Raw genomic sequence first — 18421 nt, 5'->3', positions numbered from 1 at the left:
TTTAGCCTTAATACATATGGACTGGGGGAGAAAATTATAACAGTCCTAGAGACTCAGAGTAACACTGTTTAAAAATATGTCTATTTTTTACTGTTAGCAGGTTGACATAGGCAGTTAAGAGTCTATTGCCCTCACTGATAACCTAATTGTTCCTGTAAAGCAGATTCTTATCTTACAGAGACTGACCTTCAGGCAGTAGCCTCAGCTGCCCTATTCTGTTCCTGTAGCCATGTCCTGTACAAAACCCTCAAACTCACCAGCAATTCCTGTACTCCTAGGCAAGAAAAATATTCTACTCTGGATCTACACTCTCTGTCACTAATAAGACAATTCATTTATCATTTGCCCATGCTCTGTTTCAATATTTAGACTAATAATGTTTTTACATGGTAAATTTATTCATTAAACTAGTTTTCTTTACAAATAGATGTAAAGATAGATACAGATTTTTTCTTTTTTCAACATCAGATAATATATACTGACATTTAAAATTCTTACTTATCCCCTCTCTGGAAACAATGCAACAGCATTCTGCTATGCTTTGCTTGTGATAAGATTGGTATTGTTGCAAGCATCTAACTCTACTCCTTCTCTAGTATTCACTTTATGCTTTCTAGAAGTAAGGCATCAACTCCATGCCCACTTCATGATGACTGGGGAGACTTAGAAGACCAGTGGGCAGTTGACCCATCCTTTGGCTCCACACTTTGATCTGGATTCCTCATGAAGAATTTTAAAATGTTCCAATTACACCTCTAACATATGGTAGTTGTCCATGACCTCTATAACCAAGAAGGGTTAGACTTGCAAGTAATGAATCATTGCCCCTATTTTAAAAGCACCCACTAGAATTTTCTGAGTTATCTTCTAGAGGTGATTCTTCATGTCAGACAAGACAAAGCTTTGACTTTGTCCTTCAGTTTAGTTGGCTAAATTTAGTTGAGAAGAAACCCATCCTAAATAAAAATTGGTTTGCCATATTGAGAAATCTTGTACAAGCCAGGCTTATTACAAGGTATGGATGTAATATTTTTTCACAAGCTTAGCTGACTCAGATTGATGCATCTTTCTCCACTAATTTCACACATAAATTACTGTGGAAGATGGAGCAGTAAGATTTTTATAATACACTTCATTTCCAACTTGAGATTTGTAACAAGAAGCTTACAGTGCCTTTATTCTTTACAAGTTTGCTCCTGTGCAGATGCAAATTAAATTTTCTCACTGTAATTTTAAAACTTCTGCAGTTCCTTCTTTATTTTTTTTTCCCCAGGTAAAGTAAATTAGTACCATCTCTATTATTGCTATCCTCTTACAAATATCCAAATGTGGTGGGATTTTTCCCATTTTGTGTATTTGCATACAGTTTAAAGGGATTAAAATTATTTACTTGTTTCTTACAAACAGAATCACATGAAAGCTGTATTTATCTCCTGAATAACACTGGCAAATTATATATCATGATAATAAGGTATCTCTAAACTACTATTCACTAACACTACAAAAGGAAAATATTTGGTCTGTTTTTGGCTAATTTTAATGATGAAGAGTACAATGTTCCTTCATTTGTGTTTCTCTGTGTGTACCCATACTGTTGTATAGAGACTAGTGCAGCTCATCCCTGTCTCCTCACTGAAAATTCCTGAAAGAGTAAGAATTAACCCTATTGTCATCTGGGACAGAAAGGGAGATACAGTTCAACAGAAGTGCCAACAAAAAGGATCATTTCACAAAACAGCAATCTGAGCTCTCAGGAACTCTTCAAAAGGAAAAGTCATTTTTTCCACTAGCCACTTTCAACTACAAAATTTGTATGTTCAGGTCTGTTTCAAAAAGAAAAACACCTAACTTCAAGAGAAAAAGAGTATTTCAAGTCATCCAGAATTAGTGTGGCAAACATGCACATGCCACACATACATAAGGAAAGGTAAGGTCTTTCCCAGTCCTTTCAAGTGAGTTCTTTCAAGTCCTCTTCCATCAAACTCGGGTTAGCTTCACAACAGAAGAAAGGTACAGCTGTAGTATAACTACATTGTTGCAGTGCAAAGCCCTAACTTGTAAGCGATCCTAAAATTTAAGAATAAGCAGCCCCAGCTCAAGACTGCATCAGTGCTATCCCTTCTGAATAGGAGCTTTCTTGTGCTACTGAAGTCTGAACACAGGCAGATTGAGTGCAGAGGGATCAGTGAGAGTAGAATTGTGGCAGAATTACAGAAGAGCACAGGATAAGACAGGATGAGGAAATTAAATCTACCATAAATTTCAAATACCCCTGATACCTCAATTGCTAACAAAACTTTGGTTCAGTATATCTTTCTGGAAAATATTTCTCTCTAAATTTACATGACCTGAAATTATTGAGGATACACTCTTCAGGCCATATACATGCATATTTTTATATATATATCATGTGTATACATATATGTATATATATATATATATGCAAACCAAATGACTTAATCTGTTATGAAAATATGCAGAGTTTTGACACTCTATAAAAGAGCAGGCGCAGGGTATCTCAATAGGCAAAACCTACATCCCAGCAGAACTAACTAGTCTCAAAACCATTTATTTTTACTACTACTTTTACTACATTTTTACTATTTTCTTGTTGTAAAATGTGTTATTTATTTATTGAAGAATGAGCTAAGATGCTGTGGCAGGACAGACACCCCCCCCCCCTTCTCTCTCTCCCTGATTGCTAGCCGAGATCGATGGCTCAGATTAAGTCAATGGCTTAATCCTGACTATCAGTGCTGGCGTCTGGAACTCAGAACGAGACACTGAGAGAATGTGAAGAATTTTCAGGTGACCGCAAATACACACTCTTTTCCCTATAAAACACCACGAAAAACTCAGTAAAATCAGAAGCTTTTCTACATGGATATCAGAGCGTGGAGAAAAGTCTCTCCCCTAAGCTTGGACGCAGGCTTTGCGGTTACTTCCCGAGGGATTGAGTGAGGACGCTGATGTATCCCCAGCTCCAAAACTGGATTTGGTGAGATCATTGAGTTTCCTAAATTGTATTATTCCGGCTAACTTATAGGTACCTTTCTTAACTTGCATTTCAGCTAGCTCAAGCAAGCATTTCTTAACTTGCATTATTGTTCAAGCAAGCATTTCTTGCGTTTTGACTATCTTTATAGTTCAAGCAAGGTTTTACCCCATAATTGCATTTTTAGCTACCATAGTGTTGCAATTATGTATTCATTGTATGTCTATGTGTGTCAATCTGTTCTATGTTTGTATGTTTGTTATGTTCTGTGTCAAATAAATGGTATTTTTAGACAAATCGGCCAGATATCAAAGAATCTTGCGAACGGGACTAAGTCTTGGGGAACTAGCTATCTTCAAGCCTGTCAAACTGCAAAAGCACATAAATCTCCTCTCTCCCATGCAAGACAGATGCATCTTCTTTGGAAGATACCTATGGGTAAGTGGTGATCTGTGAGCCCTGCGGTGAGTGGAGAGTTGTGGAGAACTCTCCTAAAGTGGTCAAACTGCAACAAAGACACACTGAATATGTCTGATGAGAGTGAGGATGAAGGAAAACCGAAAAGGTAGGTTATTAAGAAGCAGAAGTCATGTTTAGGCATGGCCTCCAAATCCCAAACCCAGGACACACTTCCACAACTCAGTGACAGGAAAGCTTTGAATGCAACTGCTAAGTGAGTCCTGGACATTTATTCACAGGAATACACACAGCAAAAAAGTTACCTAAATAAACTTTGACGCCAGACTGTGAAAAAATAACAGATCAAGTGTTTATTTTGTCATGCTTTCAGATGTCAGTGCAAATTTAATTTTTGCTGGAGACAAACTGTTGTTGATGGTGGAATGAACTGTATTGGGTTGATAGCTTAACAAGGCTCATTCTCAAATGATTTCTGTTGTTTGGGATGCCACCTATAGTATATGAATGGGAAATTTTTCTACATTAAAATAAGAATAGTCTCCCTGACTTGAAAGTATTTGGTACTGCTACAGAAGACTACCATAAAAAAAGGAGAAGCAGGTGAAAAAATCATGCCTTACCTGTCCATACTTTGCAGCTAAATGTAGGGGTGTCCAGTACTGATTATCCACTACATTGAGATCAGCCCCATGATCTAGTATCAGAGATGCAACATTCTTGTATCCATTAGCACAGGCCACATGCAGCTGCAATATAAAAATTAAATTGTACTTATGTAAATAGTTTAAAGAACTCATCCATGGTGGGTTATTGCATATGTCTACTAAATCATAGTTACAGCAAATACAAAATGTACATGTACATAACTACAGACTAAAAAATCACTGTGGAATCTTTTTTAACATTTATAAACAAGATGCACCAGAAAAAGATACTTTTAGCTTATTGTGATGTACTAAACAATCTAGTCTGACTACCACTTTCCATATGACTTCAAGCAAACACCCTTTTAAACACATTCAAAGACTTCACGAGCCCAGGTAGAATCATGCATTTCAACAGAGCTTGAGCTCTCTGAGAGCCCAGAATTAACCTGCTTTTGTGGCAGCTCAAATATCCCAGATTTAAGCTAACACTACTCCAAAATGAACTCATTAACACATAATCAAACCAAGCATATTGAGACTACAGCAAGAAATTAGTGACAAAATATATTTCCTTAGTTTTGAACCACAGACATTTTATTTCCTATACTTGCATTGCTTCCCTAGATACTTAATTATTTTAATTGGTAACTGTTTAAATCATTTTAGTTAATTTTCTGTAGCTGTAAATTTCATTCAAGAGTCAAAGTGGAACAGAAGGAGGGTGGAAAATGCCATAACAGATGGAGAGAAACTCAGGTCAGCAGGAACCTCAGGAGCTCAAGTAGCACAACTTGTTGCTAAAGCAGGGACAACCTCAAAGGTAGCTGTGTTTGCTCATGGCTTGCCACTCTTAAATAGCAAATACAGTAAGAGTGATAAGGTATGAAAATTGTAATGGCAAGAAAGGGGAAAAGGAAACCCAAAAATATCTTTGTTAATGGCTGATTTGAGGAGCTGGACTTTATCTTTTGCAATGTATTATTATTTAAGGCTCTCTATGTTTGGCATTATATCAGCAATCAATTCCAGTATACGTTATTCATAGAATGAGAATTTTTTATATTAAAAATACCCAAAAGACATGTTGGGCTTTTATTTAATACAAATAGCAAGTAAACAAAATAAATATAAAAGCAATATAATACTGAATGGGTCCCGTGAAGAGAGAAAAGGGAAAGATATAATAGGGCAATAAAATTATTTTCTCTCACAGTAATCAAATAGAAAAATGCAATAAGGAATCCTACATCAGGGAAAAATTGTAATTTGCAGGTTTTGGTGGAAGTTGTTTCTTATATGTGTGAATAACTACTGAGAAACATATTTCATATGATGAGATTGAACCAGGTTACAATTTGGTGTAGCCAAACTCATGGTCCTCTGATGTGATTTCAACCAATCCTTTCACTTCTGGGAGCAAGGGGGACAAGATCTGAATTTGGAATTTGGCACAATGAAACTGTTCATCCCCAGCCAGAAGGATTTAATACTCACACTGGACAGTAAGAATAGGGCATAGGAATATTGCAGCTATTGAGAAGTGAGATTATAGGTGGTAATCTGTATCCCCAAACCCCACAGCCCAACTACATGACTTTTTCTCCTGGAAGCATTGTTAGCTGAAGATACTATTTTTCTGGTGATTGAAATGGATGGACAATGGCAATAAAAACATTTTGCAATAAACCTGTTACTGCAACTGTGTCGTTCCAAAGACACTGTAAGAATAGGAGTCACTAAAATGAGAGCCTGGGATATTATTTGCCTTACCCACTATTTCTGGTTCAGCTGCACATGCAGAGAATGCAAAAAGTATTTACTATGAAAATGCTTAATGCAGAGGGAAGGAACACAATAGAAATCATACAAAATCTTCTCCTGGAAAGGGTGCAGAACACCCCTGCCCTGGGGGCAGAACATCGATTCTGCATGCTATGATTTCCAATGTACAAAACTCTCAAATTTTTCCTGTACTTTGACATAGCTTCATGGTGGAGGGAGGGTGTGTTTTAACAGAAGAAATTACATTTTCTATTCAGGCATCAACTTGACAAGTGCTATTTTCAAGCAGTTTAAAAGCTCATAGGAAATATTTTATGGCTGAAATCTTTCAAAGAAAAATTATTACAAGAGAATACAGCAGAAAAATTAATTTTACCAAAAATTGTGCTGTTTCTGTATGTATTGCATTTGCACATAGGTGGGTGTTATGAATCTATGGGAATGTGTGTATTTATATATGTACAACAATATTTTCTTGCTTGATTCATCTTAAGTTACACATAGACTTCGACATATATTCTGTCTGAGAAAACAAACCTAATTTGAGACTTACAACTGAAATACTTGTCTTCCTTGTACAGATATAGAGGAACAAAACACTATTTCCAAAACCCTTTGATATACATACAACTATCACAGACAGGCTGACTCGACATCCATGAATAAAGGGAGAATTGTTTAACAAATTCTATATTTTTAACCAGTTTGTCAAACAGAAGTTTCACATAATAGAAATCTCAAAGATAAGCAAAATTACCTACTTTGTATCTACTCCTTGAAAATATCAGATCTCAGCACAAAAACTGTTCATGCAAAAAGTATCCCTTTTGTCAACATTCTACCAAGCAAACAGCAAAAAAAGTATCCACAATGTTTTTCTCCCAGTATTTGCAGTACTCTTAGACATCTTTCAGACATGTATTTCAACTATTTCACGAACTACAGAAAAGGTTTTATACAGAAAGACTTCTCTAAGTTCATAACTCAGTTTAAGTAAGACAATTCTGACTAAAATAGCAAGAGAAGTTATGTACAATAGTGAGGTGATTTAGCAGCTTAGATAAAAAGCATCAGAAAACTGGAAGCCTAATTAATGCCTCTATGAAATAAACTAAAGCTTGTGCTGTTTCTTCCCCCCCACCTCCCACCCCTTCCCTGCTTCCCTCCCATTTTTAAATTGGGAATTGGATTCAACCACCCCCAGATATGAGGCTGATTACTTTTTTTGTTATAGCTTAAACACTCCACAGTTATCAAAATATGGAATACAAATTATTCAGTATATTAATTCAATAGCATGCAATGTAATTCAGTGCAAATGCAGAAATGATAGTAACAGTAATAATAATTAGTGTTCTAATTATATTAGTACAGTGTTTGCAGAAAAAAACCAAAAACCTTTTAAAAAGCTTTTCAATATATTAATGCTGCTTATTTACCACTTATTGGATGATGGATAATGGTGTTGAAGATTTTACATGCAAAGAGAACATTCCACAGACATGCTATTTATGGAAAAATGCATTAATTTTAAACTGATTTGACAGCTGAAGAAGTCCTGACAAAACAAAGGGATAGAAGATCTACTGGCAGAAAAATGTATAAAGAAACCCAGTGACTACAAATAACTTGGAAATTTGGCAGTAGGGAGTACTTGTCTATCTATGTGGTGAATGCTTCAATACACTGAATTAAGATGGGATCACTTCATGATACAGTGCTTTAGTCAGGCTCAGACAGAAGACAGAAGCCAAAACCAGGGATCACTGAGTGAAGTTTCAGCCCTTCACACAGAATGTCAGAGACCACAAGTATCTCCTGCAGCTTTAAATTGTGGTGTTAATATTTTTTTAATTAATTTTTACGTTGCATATTTAATGGCCAGGAACAAAAGAGTTGTCATTAATATGTTGCACTACCCTCTTTTAAAATCTGTATTATGCATAGAATTGACATTCATCTAATTTCAAAAGGCCAGGTAGAACCAAAATCTTGGTTTATTTTCCTTAAGACAATTGCCTTGCAAACATGATGAACTTGATGCAATAGATGCACATTCCTCAGGTGATGATTACATGTACCCACTCACCAGGGTAACTCCTTCATCATTCTTTTGATTCACGTTCCCTCCACTTGAGATGAGCTGTCGAACATCTGTGAGCATTGTCATAGCTCTCTGTATCTTCATTTGGCGCAAGGAATTCAGCTCCACACCTGGAAAAAGAAAAGGAGGAAACCTTTTGTTATTTTATTCATCAATAAAGAACAGGTATATGATTTTGTGTTCTGGGTTTTTAAAAGCTTTATCAACATTTAATTGGACTTTAGTGTATACTTTTAGAGGGTTTACTTACCTACATTTACCAAAAAGTTTACCCCTATATTTATTAATCGAAACATGGATGATTTAAAGTAAGTCACGAATATCCAGTAAACCACCCTGATCTCCTACTGACTGCAACAGCACTTGCAGGAGCTGCAATATCATGAAACTCACTGCAAGTGTGAAATAGCTGTGATTGGGAAAATAATTACGCAATCTAAGGAAGCCACTCAAGTGTTTGGGATTTATTTAATTAAATTTTTTTTTTTTTGGTTGCATTCTTTCAGCCCTGTGTATACATTACAGTACCCAGACCAGTCCCTCAAATCTGCCGGCTCAACCACTTGAGAGATTGTGAAGTCAAGCAAATGATATTAAAACTCTACACTTTTTTCTGTGCCTGGGTTATTTTTAACTGGGATTAGTTCTCCAGCTGAGACTAGACTGTTTCAAGGACCATAACCGAAGAGAAAATGTAGTGTGGAGGTAGGAACAAATAGGAGGGGATGAAAGGAATGAAGGTATGGGATTGCTTGTGTCAGCAATGCTACTGAACAGTTGTCAAAGAACAGTATTAAAAAGGAGATAAGCAAGGCAGTCGACAATCAAAAGAAAGCATGGTCTCCAGTCTGAAGAAGTTTAAAAATAGAAATGGGACACAACAAAATTGTGAAGTGGTTAAATTAGCAACTGTCTGTGGTTTGATTGGAATATATAATCAAAATTCAGGGCTTCATTCTTCTCCTTCTAGCTTCATTCTTCTCCTTCTAGCTTCATGTGATTACTTAAACCCATATATAGAAAATGTAATTTTAATATAAAAATTCTTCCTCTCTGCCCTGGTCATTACATAGCAAAAAAACCCCAGCATATGAATAAATGTTTTTTCGTTTCTCTTCCACATTTGTCACTGAGCTGAAAAGTAACAAACTATAAATTAATTTAATTAATATGAATTTAACTTAATATGTATTTATTTTCAATGGTTCTTGAAGTTCTTTACATTACTAAAACAATTGAATCATGTTTCAGGATAAAATCCCATTTTAAGTTTCTTAGTTTTAATCTGCCCTGAAACTTCTTTAAATGGGTGTACCACATGTAGTTCATCAAAGAATTACAATTTTTTTTCTAACGTGCCACTGTACTTTCTGTTCTGTTGCCTGCAACACTTGTAAGAGTTTCAGCTCTGAAGCAAAATGTTCAGTATGATCATTGCCTTACTATTCTCTTATTTTTACACCTGTCACCTAAATGATTCTAAAGAACACCAAATGTAAAACACAAATCCAGACATGAGATGGAGAAAACTACATGTTTTCTGTATCTGGATTAACCTTGTGTTCTTTCATGTGAATGTAATTTAGACAAACATATGTGTCTATGTATACTTATACATACATACACACATACATACATATACATATATATGTGTGTGTACATATATACACATATATGATACTGTGATAAAACTTAGACTAAATTAGACAACAACCCCAAAGCTGAATGTGTTTAACATCCTATTGCCTGACAGCTGCCAGACCAGAACACAATGCAAATTTCACAGAATATTCTCTGTGTCTCCTAACAATTAATGTATTTTGTCAGAACTAAAGCTTTTATGCCTTCATCACATTTCAGAGTAATGATTTGGAACTACCTGATGATGTTAACAGACTACCGATGCCACATGATGTCAATTATATCTTTTTTTTTCTTTCTGTTTCTACCTCTTTCCTGCTTTTTGCAACAGTAAATTGATGGTTTAACATTCTTGACCCAGTGACATAACCCTTGCAAATACCTAAGGGCAATATATGCCCAAAATTAATTATCATTTGCAGTGCTGACTTGTTTTAATTATACAGTATTGAAGACTGAGCAGACAAAATGAAATTTTACTGGTCCAGATGAAGTTTTTTCTAATATTCTCAGGTAAGAAAGATTAAAGGTTCAAAAATATATGAAGCATTTTACACCTGATGAAGGCAGCCATGCTTAAGTACTGCTGATAAAACTTGTCAATTTTTTCTTCCTCTTGATATGTCTGGTAAACAATTAGAACAAATTTTAGGTTTCAAGGAGAGAGGAAGCAAGTGAAAATTAATGTACTACCTCTTTTGTCTGAGACTATCTCAAACACTCAAAAATGAAAACTAAGTTCACAATCCACAAATTAGAAATACCAGTTTCTGATTTTCCCAGGAAGAAAAAACTAAAAATAAACAATACTGAGAGTGAAACACATTATTATCAGTTTGTTTCCTTCATGTTTAATGTAAATTACAGTAATGCTTACAGGTTGAGGGCAGAGGCCAACTGAGTCCACTCAGCCTTTTCTAGCAATTTACTACTGACTTACGCCCAACACAGTCAGAGAATTAATGTATCAGTATGTACTTATATTAACAGTGAAATATTGATCCTTAGTCCTTGTAAATTATCTTTTATAGAACCTTTTTGGCCGCAAAAAAACTGGCCATTGAAAGATTAACTCTGCTCATGTGGAAGAAGAAATCAAGAAAATAGTCCAGTTGCATTAATTGCTATATGCATTCTATCATAAATGTAATGCAGCCATCCGCTCAGAGAAAACACATAAATTATGCTACAGTGCAACAAAAGGCACAGTCTCTCTGAATTCAAGCCAAGATAGCTTTGCTCACTTTAAACTAATAGTTGTAAAAAGGAATGATACAAATTTCATTAAACAAATAGCAGTAAATCAGCTAGGCAAGAGAGGTAACAAAGTGACCTGGTTCCACAGACTTAATTTTTTAAATATCCTGAGTAGGTATGAAAATGCTACAGAAATAACAGAGTTTCCATTTCTTTACCTTTACAAAAATATAATGAAAACATGTAAAAATAATCTAAATGTCAGTCTTAGAAGTGTAGTTTCAAATTCCAAGAGCTCAGGAACTATTAGGCTTCAAGCAAAGACTTATCTGGTGGGGAACTGAGAAGCAGGTTTATCAAGCATGCACATGTATCATTCTCTGAGGCTCAAACAAGGAGACCTTGTCAATAACTGCCTTCCCTTAATCAAGTTCATAATTCTCAGGAGTCCGCTCTCCCTCTCCAGGGAGTGATACTTTCCAGGAATTTATATGGAACAACAAAATGCTACTCATACAGTAAGTAACTCTCACTGCCTGAATCAAAGAATGACCTTCACGTTGCTTTTCAAAGGCAAAATGCGGTTTAGATATTCAGCTGAAATGGGACGAGAGCCAGCATGAACAAAAAGAGGAAGAAAAACACATTGGCATCTACTATGGGAACAGATTCACATTTCAAAAAATGGAAAGTAAAAAAAAAAAAAGGCATACGATGGCAAAACCACTCTAAATACTCTGTAAAATCAGAAGAGCTACAAGCTCAGGAATTCTGCAGGAGATAAGATGGAAAAGGAATAGTTTAAACAGCAGTGACCCTGCAGGGCACACATTTGGTGATGAGTATCAGCACTGATGACAGGCAGGAGCATAATCTAAAAGCTACAAAATAAATTACCTCTCACTGTTTAAGAAAAACACCTGACAAGGCCATTTCACATGCTTTGGCTGTGTCACCTTCTCTGGCATATGGTTATAGAAGTGACAACCAAAAGGAACAGAACAACCTCAGATAAATAATGCAAAAGTAACTTTGCAAAAGTTTCAGTGATAAAGAATTACATGGCAAACAGAATTGAGGATTGCTATTAGACGTATTTTCCTCACAAATATCCAGTGCAAAGATGCCTGCAAGGGGAACACCCATTCCTGGGATCAGTATAAAGCAACACATGGAAGCACTCTTTGGCAAATACCAATTGCACACACTCCCACAGCTGCTCTTGCTGTAACATGCAGGTCTCATTCTCCAATGGCCTTAGCATTCTTAAGGAGAGGTGAACAGCATTTGTCTTGCAAACACAAATAAATATACATTAAAAACTTGCAACAGCTTTGAGAAGCCAACCTCTCTCTTTATACTTGAGTCTTCTCTCACTCTTATCTATATCTGCCCTTCCTGCACAGAGCTGTGGATACAGCAAGTCTCTTTTCACCTGATGTCTGATGAGCCTCTCTTACTCTTCTGTAATGCAGGGGATACCATGGTTTAGAATTTGTAGTTTTCTTCTGTGCAGCATAGAATAGGATAGACATGTTCAAAAAACCCCCAATTTAAAAAAAGTCATGGTACAATTCTTTAAGTCCTAATTTTCGTTCATTGAAACATTCAGATGTAGCTATTACTTTATTTGCTTAAATTTTTAGAAATACTTTTCTGGCTTCTTATTAGATAGCTTTGTAAACAGCATTATTTTTCTAAGATTACATTGTTCAATAGCTCTTGTGCACATTGCTTGGCATTATGCGAATCTGATTTTCAAAGGTGAGCATATAAATAGATACATGCCAGCAACATTTACTAAGTCAGAAGGGGAGCCAATATTTTCAGATTCTGCAAAAGAATGCATACTTGCAAAACTACTGAGGCCCATAGCTCTAATTCACTGCAGAAGTATTGACTGATTGTTGCTGGAGGTTTTTACCATTTTGTCTTTAAATATACCTTTACATATGGTTAGTGAAGGATGTTTAGTTTCATAGACTGGCTTGGGTTAAAAGGAAACTTAAAGATCATCTAGTTCAATCACCCTGCTGTAGGCAGGGACACCTTTCACTAGATCAGGCTCTCAGAGCCCCATCCAACCTGGGCTTTGAGCACTCCCATGGATGGGGCATCCACAGTTTCTCTAGAGAACCTGTGCCAGTGTTCCACCATCCTCACGGTAAGAAATTTCTTCCTAATTTCTAATCTAAACCTACTCTCTTTCAGTTTAAAACCATTGTCACTGTCCTGTCACTACGTACCCTTGTAAACAGTCTCTCTCCATTTTTCCTATAGGGTCACCTCAGGTACTAGAAGGCTGCATCTCAGTCACTGAGAAACCTTCTCTTTTCCAGGCTGAACAAGCACAATTCTCTCAGCCTTTCCTCACAGGAGAGGTGCTCCATCCCTCTAATTATCTTGGTGGCCTCCTCTGGACTCACTCCAACAGGTCCACATCCTTCCTGTGCTGGGGATGCCAGAGCTGGATGCAGCACTGCAGGCAGAACTACCTCCCTTGACCTGCTGCCCATGCTGCTTTGGATGAAGTCCAAGGCACAGTTGGCTTTTTGGGCTGATAAGGTTTATTTCCTTCTAGTATGAATATGCTCTCAGAACTGAAGTTCCCACCTCCCCCTCACGCAGATATCAGAGTGACAATTCTCCCACTCTAGTGAAACATGCTTTTACTCCTCTCTCTTCTGTAATAAGGACATTGATGATCCTTTCAGCTAAAATTAGTTAAGTGAACTGTCTCTTAACTTGTCTGAAAACAAAAATATTTTTGGTAATTTATTTCAAGAGACCAGCACAATCTCAAGGCTTAATATGAATGCATTCATTTGTGGACATGTACTGCATGTTTATTATTTTATTTGTAATATTAATACTAGAACACAGAAGCAAAAGAAGTATATCATTGTCTCTGGCTACTTGTGATAAATATCATGTCTGAAGTGAGATCATCACAGGTGGTATTTCTCAACTACAGATTTTGCTGCAAGGTTTTAATATGGTTTTGTTGGTTTGTTTTTTTTTTTTTGTGAGAGAACAGTCAAAGCAGGCTACTCAACACATGCCAGGGAGGCAGGAGCTGGGGGTGAATACAGGCCAGGCAGGTCAATGTCCTTGTTGACCAGGGCACAGTCCCACAGTACTCAAAAAAGAAAATTGAGTGCATCTGGTGATGGGAATCAGAGCCAATGACAGTCCTGTGATTGCCAGAAAAGCCTCTAGCAACAAATCCTGATAAATCAGGTGAAGCAAGAAGTCAGTGGTCCAGGGCTGGGGTCAGCAAGGATCATGGCTGGGTACAGGATTACCTCAAGCAAGGACTTGACGCTAAATGTGGCTCCAGAGACAAAGGATGGGTTAAAGATCATGACAATGCTGCTCCCAGCTTTGCCCCACAGCATAGCTTTTTCCAGCCAATGGCTCCCAGGTCACAAGGCCATCACAGCCAGCCTTAAGCACAGGCAGCCAAGCCCCTGAGCAGGGGTGGAGGAGAGGTCACAGGGCCTCTGGGTGCACTGCTGGCACTGACATTTTTTTTCCAACTTGATAAAGGCCATAGTTTTAGGAATTCTATAAAAAGTGAAAATATGCTTCTGATGGTAATGAATTAGATTACTTCTTGGTAAGTTCTTTGGAAGGATACTGAAAGGACATCCCCAGTTTCTGATGTTCTTCATGATCTTTATTCAAATCTTAGCAAAGCCTATTAGTCAAGGAGATGCCTATTTTCCTTCTAGTATCTATTAGACAAGTAGATCATAAACTACTGGCTATAATTTTAAATGTTAATTTCAGTGTCAAAAGTCTGCACAGTGAATTTAAAGGTTTTCCCCTTGATAGAAACATATGGGTAACATGCTGGAAGCACAAACATATTAAGAGGAATCTAACACTTCAAAGTCAGCCTCCCAAGAACTAGGAAAAAATAAAAATTAAGGTAGCTTAATCTTGGTTACATTTGAAAACACAAAGGCCAAAGGAAGTTGAGCATTCTCAACTATGACATTTCAATGTGTCACATTTTCCATATACTACATTTATTGAAGGGACCTAATGAAACATTTCATTTGTTCTTCTATTCTCACTGGCAACACTAACACCTAACCCCTACCAGCAATTATTCAGGCTCTCTGCAGAAAATATTTTTTGTGTGTGATAATCTTATGGGTAGGTGGTTCCCAATCAACTAGAATCAAAGTGAAAAAACTTTGAGCCACCCTGAGGCTGTTTGGTTTTGATTGCCTGTTTTTCTCTCAACCTACTGCATCAATACTGTTGAAAGAAAATTTGTAAGCGTAAATGAAGATCATGGTCCATATGGTTCTAAAACAGAAAATATATCAGGGGATTTAGTTTTAGCTGAAGCTTGCTGATCTTTAGGGCTTAACAATCTGTATGTGTTGGCTTTTTAGTCAGTTCTTATAGCAGTATATAAGCAATAATTCCTTAATGTCTGTGAAACAGCTTTAAATATTAAAGTCTAGACCAGTATTTTTCTGAAATTATATAGATTTATATCAGCTGCTTTTCTTGACTGCACTGAAGAATCTCTAAGATTTTTTCCCCCTGTTGGATTACTGTTCAAGGCTTTCTGTAGCACTACAGCAACATTAAACCATTTTGGCGTATCCATTCATTCCTTTTAACTAATAACAATCAAACCCGATGAAAAATACACATAACTGGTATTTTTATTTTTATCTTATTCTCACAAAAAGTGCCAGAGTGTTGAGAAACACACAATAAGATGTATTGTCCAAGTGTTGGCAGTTGTGGGGCTGTTGGGATGGGCTGAGTGGGAAGAGCCAGGGGCTGTTCCGTCAGCTCTAGCAGATCCTCAGCAGGACACAGCTGAGCCTGACAGCCAAGTGTGACCCATGGCAAAGCAGACAGACACTCTTGAAGGAGCTCCATATCTCAGGAAAAAACCTACGCTGGAGCAGAGGAAAAGTGGGGAAAAAAAGGAACAGAGAGAGAGACTGCCATGTACTAACTCAAGCTTCTCCACCTCCATGCACTGCTTCTGAGAGCAGAGTTTGGAGTGAAGAAGTGACGCCTGGGAAAAGGGGAGGGAAAGTGTTGTTCCAACATTTGTCTTTCTGTTTCTCACTACCTGAATCTATTCCAATTGACAATTTTCACCAAGTTGAATCTGTTTAGCCTGTGACAGTAACTGGTAACCAATCTTGCTGTCTTTATCTCAAACCCCCAACTTTCTCATCCTGTTTTCTCCCTCTGTCTTTGTCAGGAAGGGTAATGGGTAAGCAGATGCGTGGGAGTTTGCTTCACACCAGACTTTATGGATAACTTCAAATTAACTTACAGTTTAAATAAAAAATATTTTTAGGTGTATGCTCCTATCACATTCTAGATTACTGAGAAATGTCAGGTTTGCAGTAATTTTTTTCCTTAATCCTTGCCCACTACTTTCTAAATCAGATTTTCCTGCACATGTCATTCCCCATGTGTCGTTAACTGTTGGCATCAGGGAAATTCTCCTTACGGTAGTAATTTACAAGTTGGCTACTTCTGGCTAACGTTAAAAACTGTCTTCAGTGTAGGATTCTGTACTAACTCATAGCTTTTTTTTAAATTTTATTTCTACCTACTGCTGCAAGGCAGAAAAATAAATTTATTTCTTCCACTATGCAGCTGAAGAGTAAGGTTTAATCTATTTTCTAGTAAGAATTTAACAAACCATAGTCTATTTTTGCAAAATCTGAACAGTATTTAAACTAATTTAAACCATAGAAAACCACCCAAATGGATAGGACTTGCTAATGATAAATTTGCATAGCCAAATTATTTTGGTTCTATATACAGTTTTCTGAGACATCTGAGTATGATCCTTTTAATATTCACGGAACAAAACAGATCAATTGTTCCCCTAGCTTAGAATAGCATAATAGATTTTGCTTAAGTGCATGAAATCTCTCTTACCATCAAAAGTCAATAACCTTTAACCAGCTATTTTAAATTACTTTGGCCCCACAAAAACTGAATATTGTCTAAAATACATTGCAGAAAAGCAATACCTATTTTTCCTTCTGTATTTCTACCACAGTAGAAGAAGAAATACCATCTGTACCTTTGGGTAGATATGTTATTTAAATATAGTCGTTCTTCAAAAAATAAAACCACAACAGATGGTTTTCTTTTGCTTTTGTAACAATCTGCTACGGCATAAACTCTCACTACACAACAGACAAGAAAGCTATTAAATTTGCTTTCAGACGTGTGTGATAAGTAGAGAGTTCTTTAAAAAAAAAAAAAAAAAGTAAATGTCCAAATATTCTTTTCTCAGATTAAATAACAAGGCTGATGTTCTTGGAATGCACAGTTATCCTACTGAAAACTGAAGCCTGACATCCTGGAGGACAAAAGAGAACAACTCTTTTTTGGAAATGAATTACAGTGAATGTATTACCTTCTGTGACCTGGCAAATACAAAACCAAGAACTATCTGTCAATAATTCGTAGTTTATAGCTGACTCATGCAATCCACTATACAACTAAATACCAAGGGAGGAAATATGCAAAAACGTTGCATTCCTCAAAGTATTAAATATTTAAAATACCCTAATGGAAAAGGAGGAAGCATAACGATCATATGCCATGATCAGAGTTTCACTGACACATTTCTACAGTAGAACATTCTGATGCTAGAAACAGAGAACAAACTGGCAGTCATTTAAAGTTTAATAGTTTTAAAATGTCATTAAAGATTTAAAAGATTTTACTTCAAATTTTAAGCTGTTATTAATCAAAATAAAGTTTATGGAAGGTGTCAGGTGGACTTTCCTGATGATTCCAATAACCAACCAGGTTTAAAATAAAACAGGACAAATAGGGAAAAAAAAAATCACCTTTTTACGTTATTGCTTTCATTTCACCTCTGGAAAGAGACACTTCCTGAAAGTAAACAATGAATGGATATGAAGCTACAGGTGTAAGTGGCAACAAAGAAAATTTCAAATTAAAAAAAATGAAAGAAATTACATCAAGATGGCTTACCACTGCAGTGGGAGCCTAGACAGAAGTAGAATCCCCAGTCTCACCTGGCCTACTCTCAGCTGGCCTTGCCTTGGCAGATGTCAAAGTCCTTAAAAGTCATGACTTTCTTTTCACAGAAAAACAAGAACTCCAGTAACATGGAAAACCAGTGACATCTTCGCAAAGAACAAATTTAACAGCTTTTACTGGTATTTTCCTTGTGTCTGGTCAAACAAATAACCCTTCTGCTCTCTAGAGGCAGCATTTCCTAGAACTGTGCTGTTGGTGATAGGAATTTAGATTTCTGAACAGGCACCTACATATCAACCTGTAAATTTAAGTATCGTAGCAGTCATGCTATGTAGCAGACTTCTATGTCTCAGCTGGCCATTCTGAGCTCCCTTCACAGCACATGGGAAGAAGCAGGCACTTCAGATCATAATTCAGGTGCCTCATTACAGATGCCTACCTTCAAAGCATGTCTTTTGCTCTAAGAAGGGTTTGCTATAGAGTGAGTACCAGACAAATCAACCCAAATAAAGTCCTTGAGCTCATGAGCCCACTAGGCTTCTGAGTGCCCCCTGGACATGATATAATATCATACAGTAAAGCTATTTCAAACACTTTCCTAAACATGAAACAGGA

The 18421-nt window shown here is 36.7% G+C and overlaps 1 protein-coding gene across 1 annotated transcript in view; it reads right to left on the bottom strand.

Annotated features, from left to right (window-relative positions):
• The window catches only part of MYO16 (myosin XVI), a 293290-nt gene that overhangs the window by 195881 nt on the left and 78988 nt on the right, over positions 1-18421 (bottom strand). The window contains exons 6-7 of the mRNA XM_085052748.1: positions 7934-8058; positions 4036-4161 (exon numbers count right to left, since the gene is read on the bottom strand). Coding sequence (XP_084908874.1) covers positions 4036-4161; positions 7934-8058 — 251 coding nt within the window. The remainder of the gene's footprint in view (positions 1-4035; positions 4162-7933; positions 8059-18421) is intronic.

The sequence above is a fragment of the Lichenostomus cassidix genome, chromosome 1, assembly GCF_008360975.1.
Source record: "Lichenostomus cassidix isolate B80296 chromosome 1, HeHo_3.0, whole genome shotgun sequence".
Classification (NCBI taxonomy): Eukaryota; Metazoa; Chordata; class Aves; order Passeriformes; family Meliphagidae; genus Lichenostomus; species Lichenostomus cassidix.
This window is presented reverse-complemented; position numbering and strand designations above follow the sequence as displayed.